Source organism: Quercus lobata, chromosome 3 (genome assembly GCF_001633185.2).
Source record: "Quercus lobata isolate SW786 chromosome 3, ValleyOak3.0 Primary Assembly, whole genome shotgun sequence".
Lineage (NCBI taxonomy): Eukaryota > Viridiplantae > Streptophyta > Magnoliopsida > Fagales > Fagaceae > Quercus > Quercus lobata.
The window spans coordinates 55,990,476-55,997,720 of NC_044906.1; the positions used below are offsets into that span (position 1 = coordinate 55,990,476).

General features: G+C 36.7%; 1 protein-coding gene across 2 annotated transcripts; it reads left to right on the forward strand.

The window, feature by feature from the left end:
- Positions 1 to 4,510, forward strand: LOC115982362 (ultraviolet-B receptor UVR8). 2 transcript variants are annotated; one of them, XM_031104936.1, is made up of 7 exons: positions 1 to 389; positions 1,166 to 1,205; positions 1,333 to 1,612; positions 1,710 to 2,059; positions 2,165 to 2,566; positions 2,934 to 3,318; positions 3,976 to 4,510. In XM_031104936.1, exons 3-7 carry the CDS (start codon positions 1,388 to 1,390, stop codon positions 4,216 to 4,218), a joined length of 1,605 nt encoding a protein of 534 aa, XP_030960796.1. In that variant the 5' UTR covers positions 1 to 389; positions 1,166 to 1,205; positions 1,333 to 1,387; the 3' UTR covers positions 4,219 to 4,510. The 2 variants fall into 2 exon arrangements, with proteins under 2 accessions (XP_030960796.1, XP_030960797.1); XM_031104937.1 differs by having other exon boundaries at positions 127 to 979.
- The last annotated feature ends 2,735 nt before the right edge of the window (positions 4,511 to 7,245 follow it).

Genomic DNA, 7,245 nt, shown 5'->3' on the forward strand with positions numbered 1-7,245 from the left:
GACACCTCATCCCTTTATAATAACGTAGAGATAGATAGAAGAAGAGAGAAACAACAACACAACACAACCTCCCATTGAGAAAAAAAATATATATTTATATAAATAAATAAAAAGTTAAGAGAGAGAGAGAAATTATTCATTCCACTGCAAAATTCTCTTCCTTTTTCTCTCAAAATCTTTGAAATATCCTTAGTCCCAAATTCATATTCCATCATCTAAGATAACAGAACAGTCTCTGATCAGACACACCCACTTCTCTGTTTCTACAATTTGATCCAAATTTTTTTTTATTTACTTATTTTGGGTAAAGGAACAAAAAAAAGTTGAAATTCTATGCAGTTGTTGACAGATGCAGATGGGTTTTGAGGAATCCTGGGTTTCTCTGATATGTAATCCTCGTTTCTGTATTACTTTGTTTCGATCTGTAATGATCATAATGTACAGATGGAAAAAGTTGTTTAAGCACATGTTACTGTGTTCTGTTTTTCTGAAAGATTCTGTTTTTATTTTTTTTTCTTTGTTTGCTGATCAAGTATACTTATTATTTGGATTCTGTGATAGATTTTATGATCTGGGTATGTTGAAAGATGGACTTTTTTATTTTTGGTTTAATATATCTATAAGCAAAGATTGTTAATGATTGTGACCCCTGTTCTGGGTTTTGAAGTATGGATGATAAATTTGCGTGCTTGGTTAATATTGATCGGGTTAATCTGACTTTTAGATGAGAGCTTACGTGAATAGGAGTTTCTCTTTTCATGTCAAAATTCTTTTCTTTTGGGGTTTCTGTTGGGTGTGGGATTGGAATATCTTTTTCCATGGAGTATTGGTATTCTTCTCTTCCAAGTTTTCTTCTTTTTGGTGTGTTTATAAATGTCTTGTTTTGACTCTTGGAATTGATAATATTTGGATGCTCTGAGTTTGGCTGATTTTGCTTGGCTTGAGCATAAATTCGATGATCGGTTAACAAATTCGCCTGGTACATCTATGTATATCCTTGTTTCTATGAGAAGATTTATATTTCTTATGCCTTTTTTTGGAAATGAGCTTTCTTTCAATATGTACAAGTGTGCAATGTAAAATGGAGATGGTTTGACATATAATCCAGTTTTCTTTTACTTTCTTTCATATAAGGAATTTTTATGAGCATGCGTTTTATTTGTAGGTTTGAGACTTGAAGTTTGCTGATCAATATATATTATAAGGTAGATACCTCTGACCAATATTCTAATAGTGGATATAAATAGTAAGATGTATTTAAATTTAGGCATTCGATGGTCATTGGAGAGAGTAATGTAGTAATTTTTTTGTTCATGGTTTCCCAATTCCCAGCAAATTAGATCTATCCATCAGCCTAATTTGGGCACTGCAAACTGTGGCAGTGCCCATGGATGCAACAACGAGTGGAACCCCAACTATTCAATACCATAACATTACTGACCAGCCAGTTACTACTATTGTTGCCACACCTGTACCGGCATTTCAAAGACAGCAACGCCATTGCTTCGGGGATTCCATCCCCGGAGAATTCCCCTTGTCTGCCAATCCTTCCATTGTCCTTCATGTCCTTACGGCGTGTAATTTGGATCCTCAGGATCTTGCAAAACTAGAGGCAAGTACTTTGATTATGTACATTTTGAGAATGAAGTTCTTTTGCAATGCAAGAATTGATAATGCTCCTGATTTGATTTTGAATATGCCTATTGCAGGCAACATGCTCCTTCTTTAGGCAGCAAGCAAACTTTGCCCCTGACTTCGAGTTATCCTTATCGGAGCTTGCTGCCCTTGATATGTGCCAAAAGAGGGCCATATTTAGGCAAATGGCAACAGAAGAGCGCCTAGATTTTAAGCAAAGATGTGGGGGCTCGTGGAAGCTGGTCCTGAGGTTCTTGCTTGCTGGAGAAGCATGTTGCAGGAGGGAGAAATCACAGGCAATAGCAGGACCAGGTCACAGCATTGCTGTGACATCTAAGGGAAGTGTTTACACATTCGGCTCCAACAGCTCAGGCCAGCTTGGACATGGCACCACTGAAGAGGAGTGGCGACCTCGGCCTATCAGGTTGTGAACATTTATCCATTCTGAGACCTGATTCAATAAATGCAAGAATCTGAAGGAACTACTTGACTTAAAAAGGAAAGTTAATGGAACTCTATTATGTTGCAGATCTTTGCAAGGCATTCGAATTATCCAAGCAGCTGCTGGGGCTGGCAGGACAATGCTGATCAGTGATGCCGGCCTGGTTTATGCCTTTGGAAAAGAATCATTTGGCGAAGCCGAGTATGGAGTTCAAGGTGGTAAATTGGTTACAACTCCACTGCTAGTAGAGTCCTTGAAAAACATATTTGTTGTGCAAGCTGCAATTGGAAATTTCTTCACGGCTGTCCTGTCAAGGGAAGGCAGAGTTTATACATTTTCTTGGGGTGATGATTTCAAGCTTGGTCACCAGACTGATCCAAATGATTTGGAGCCCCATCCCTTGTTGGGGGCACTCGAAAACATACCAGTGGTGCAAATTGCAGCAGGATACTGCTACCTTCTTGCTCTGGCTTGTCAACCTAGTGGCATGTAAGCTCTGTCTTCATTTCTTTATCTTGAGATGGCATTCTATTAGTTGAAGTTATAAAAATACTTGTATATATGTTTTAATTGATACTCAGACAGGTATCTCTTTTTAATTTTCACAGGAAGTCGTTTTTTAAATTTGTTTCTGAATTGGTCTTAAGAAGATAAATTTTCAAATCTTCAGGATTTTTTTTCTTTTTTTAAATCAATTTACTATCCTGAAATTTCTGAGAGAGCTGTGACATTCTGAAATCCTGATTAGCATTTCTCTTGTTTCCTTATATGGCTGCACATTTACTTCAATAAATGCATTGGATATGATATCAACATAATTACTGAGTTGTTTGATCTTCTTCTCAAATCATATCAGGTCAGTATACTCCGTTGGGTGTGGCTTGGGTGGGAAGCTTGGACATGGTTCAAGAACTGATGAGAAGTACCCCCGATTGATTGAACAGTTTCAGCTTTTGAACCTTCAGCCAATGGTGGTTGCAGCTGGGGCTTGGCATGCCGCTGTGGTAGGGCGGGATGGACGGGTGTGCACGTGGGGTTGGGGGCGTTATGGGTGCTTGGGTCACGGGAATGAAGAATGTGAATCAGTTCCTAAGGTCGTGGAATCCTTGAGTAATGTCAAAGCCATTCATGTCGCTACAGGGGATTACACAACCTTTGTGGTGTCTGATGATGGTGATGTTTACTCCTTTGGCTGTGGAGAATCTGCCAGTCTCGGACATAGTAATGGTGCTGATGGACAGGTCTGGGTTTTTCCTACTTTTTATTTGTTATCTAACCTATTAATTTGGCTTAAGCAGGTTCAATGGAGAGATTGTACCCAATTTTCTGATTTTATACAACTAGTGATTTATGTGTCCTTGGACCTTCGACACTGTTATTTAAGCCTACACATCTTTGTCTTATTGCCTAAAATTTAATTACTTGGAATTATTGATTGCATGGAAAAGTTTTCTTATTTATTAGTTGAATCATCAAACTTTTCTGACTAGTTCCTGGATTTGCAACCAACTTTATGGATGCATTGACCTTTCCTATATTTAAAGACATTTATTGCTCTTGATTATAATATTGTGCATGCTGACATTATACCTACCAATTATTAAGTTCTCAGTTTCTATATCTCAATAATGTGCTTGCCATTGCGATGTGCATGCTCTAATGTCTTGGGAAAGACAGTAATGAACCTTGCGAATATCAGGTCGCTGTTGACACCTAGAGCTATAGATCTAGATTCTAGTGACAACAATGCTATGAACTTGATGTGCATTTAGTGACTGTGAAACATTATTGGAGAACTGTCCTTGTCTTCGTCATATGTACTAGTTATGATAAGGAAAGATTTCCAGTTTGATGAAGTTACTGAATTATGTTGGTTGTCTTTGATATGTACTTCTCAGGGAAACAGGCATGCAAATGTATTAAGTCCAGAGCTGGTAACATCATTGAAGCAAGTTAATGAGCGTGTGGTACAGATCAGCCTCACCAATTCTATATACTGGAATGCCCACACTTTTGCCCTTACTGAATCAGGGAAACTTTATGCATTTGGTGCTGGAGACAAAGGGCAGCTGGGCATAGAGCTTGTTGCCAACCAGAGTGAAAGGGGAAACCCGGAACGGGTTGATATTGATCTCAGCTAGGATCATTAGTAGCTTTACCTGCCCACTGCTTGCACCATGCTTATCTTCTAATTTATCATTAGCATGCATTGCATTTGGTGTTTAGATTTCCTTGTTTATTTTGTAAATAGAAACAAAGAAGAAAAAAAATTGTGAATGCTCAAGCTAGATAACAAACCACAGGCCTAAGCAGATGCTACATGGTTGTTTATATCTGAAAACTTGGCTTGCTCTTAGGCTTCAAGTAGTTGATAGTTGATACATTTGTCAAAGTTGATTTATAACATGTTCTATCTTTTAATTGATTTCATAAGTCATCTGCCTACTTAAAATTCAAAGGAAAAAAAAAAAAGAATTCATGCATCAGCATCCTCTCTTTTTTTTTGGAAGTTTGTTACTGGCTTAAGTTTTGCATTGTTTTAAAAGCAATATCCATTTGTTCGAACTACGGGTCAGTGACATTGTTGGAGCTGCCCTAAGTGCTAGGACCAGGGCCTCTGGAAGATTTTGGTCCTCGCCAGATGTGAATATTGTCCCAAAAAATTGATGGCCAAATTTAGATATTCCGGGCTCTTTCTGTCACTCTCACACATCTTATGGAGGCTGAAAGACTCTTTTATGTTCTTTTATATTTTTGAAATTGATCTTAGGGACTTAAAATTATACTACCAGAAAGTTCACGGGTGTTCATCAGCCGGTGTGGCCGGTTTTTGAAAGGATTCTTTAACCACACCAGACCCGACCCATCGGTTTCCTAAAATCACAAACCATTGCCACGCTGATGGAACAGTTTTCCAGCCACATTAGTGGTGGTTTCCATTTGCATAGTAATCGGTTTCCTAAAATTCTAAAATTACAAACCATTGCCACGCTGGTGGAACAGTTTTCCAGCCACGAAGTGGTGGTTTCTGTTTGTGTGGTGATCGGAATCCACTGAGCGTCAGGGAGAGAGAGAGAGAGATCAGGAACCAAACCAAAAAATCTTCCTAGATTCAAACTCATAAATCAAAATCTAAGATGAGATCTAAATATCAAAACCAACCAACTACAAACCTTCAATCTAACTTGGACTAACAATTAGAGACCACGGAGGCAGAGACGATCTCTAACCTTCAATCCACCACAGATGATGGAGATAGAGATGACGGATCACTAACCTTCAATCAACCACCCGATGATGAAGGTAGAGTGACGGCCTCAACGGCGACTTGAAGATTGAAGATTATGTGTGAAATGGTTGTTGGTTTTAACTTGTAGATTGGAGATTGTGTGTGAAATGGTAGTTTGTTTTGTTATGAGTGTGGGTGGAAATCACAAATATTAGGTTTGAACTTCAAATTTTGGGTTTTCTTTTGAAGTATTTTGTAAATGATAGTGACAACTGATTTGGTGTTTGTCGGAATCCAGAATGCACGACCAATATACCAACTGGCCGATGTCAAAAATGGGAAAATGACAACCAGAATAATATTAAACAGGAAAATAAAGAGATATGACCTAGAAGTCAATAGCTAGGCCTGGCTTGAAGTCAACACCAAGCGAGAGTACTAAGAGTCAACACTTAGAGTGGAACTGAAGTTAACATCAGACTAAAGAGACCAAATGACCATTTTTTTCATTCATCAAAATATATACTAATTCCAAAAGGAGTATAGTAGTTTGCTTATAAAGGATTGTTAAACTTTAGTTCTAATTGATGTAAGAAACCTTAATTACCTTATTACAAAAATAACATTACTTCTAAATTAAAATACTAATAGCCTGGTAAACTAATAGGACCTAAAACATAAAATACTATTGACTTGCAAACATAAATAATACTAAATAAAAATCTTATTGTGTCTCCTACATCACCATTGCCAAGTGCCAACATCCATGTCAACATTCCCATGTGGTGGCATGGTTTGCTTGGTCCTAGGTCAGTAGATTGGCATGGATTGGTTTGCGTTCAACTCTCTCATAAAGTTTACAAATTTTATTACATAAGGCTTACAAATTAATGCATCACTAATCACCAAAAAAATAAATAAATAAATAAATCAATTATTCATTTATTTGATTGTTGAAATTTCTCAATCATATTTATTGCTACATCTTTTTGTAAAATATTTTATAGTAAAATTTATAATATGTATAGTATTTTCCTTTGAAAATATAGTTTTAGATTCAATGGCATTAAAAACTTCAAAGCTCTCAACATGTATAATTAATGAAACTAATAATGAGGTTTAGCTAGACAGGGTTTAGGATTGGTTTAGGTGTTTGTTTTGCTTTAATTATGGCCAAAAAAAAAAAAGAGATTGAAAAGAAACAAATAAATAACTTTTTGATTTTTGCTGATGGATTGAATCCATATATGAAGCCACAACAAGGGTGGAGGTGGTACTACTAAGTTGAAAAGATCTTGACAAAATAAGTAAATAATTTTAATTAAAGCAATAATTATTTCATGGATTAAATATATATATTCTTTCGCTTCATGTATAAATCTAACAATTGTGTGAAATTTTACATGTTGTGACAATGATTATATGTGTGTATACACACACGATTCATGAGGTACCAACCAATATGTAAAATTTACTAAACCATGATTCCATTTTTCAGTTAGAAATAGTATTCTAGGATTGTACTATAGTTGTTTGATAACGGCCAATGGATGTCTTTCCAATGAATTGATCTAGTAGAGTTTGTAATTCGTGGATTGATTTGAGCCGCATTGATTGAATGGATGAAACCGAGTTGACTGGTAATCAATTGGCCAGTACAACGTGGTTGGCTTGGTTAGGTGTGAGACAGAAGGAGAAAGAAAGGCCTTATACAGTGCAGAGGTCAGCTGTCAATAGATTAAGTGAGAGATTGAAGGGCAGCAGCCAAAAGAGTGGGTGATTGACAGGGGCGAAGAGTGAGCAGGAAAAGGAAAATGTTCTAATTTTGGGAAAAACCTTTCAAATTTCTCCCATATTTTTTTATTGTATATGAATTTTGAAAATCTAACATTAGGATTACATGTTCTCGTTAAATCCTCTATACTTACAAAATTTTAAA

Coding starts and splice junctions, on each gene's coding strand:
- LOC115982362 (XM_031104936.1), top strand. CDS start 1,388: ATGGATGCAACAACGAGTGGAACCCCAACTATTCAATACCATAACATT. Junction 2,567..2,933: donor GCTTGTCAACCTAGTGGCAT/GTAAGCTCTGTC, acceptor AAATCATATCAG/GTCAGTATACTCCGTTGGGT. Junction 3,319..3,975: donor GTAATGGTGCTGATGGACAG/GTCTGGGTTTTT, acceptor TGTACTTCTCAG/GGAAACAGGCATGCAAATGT.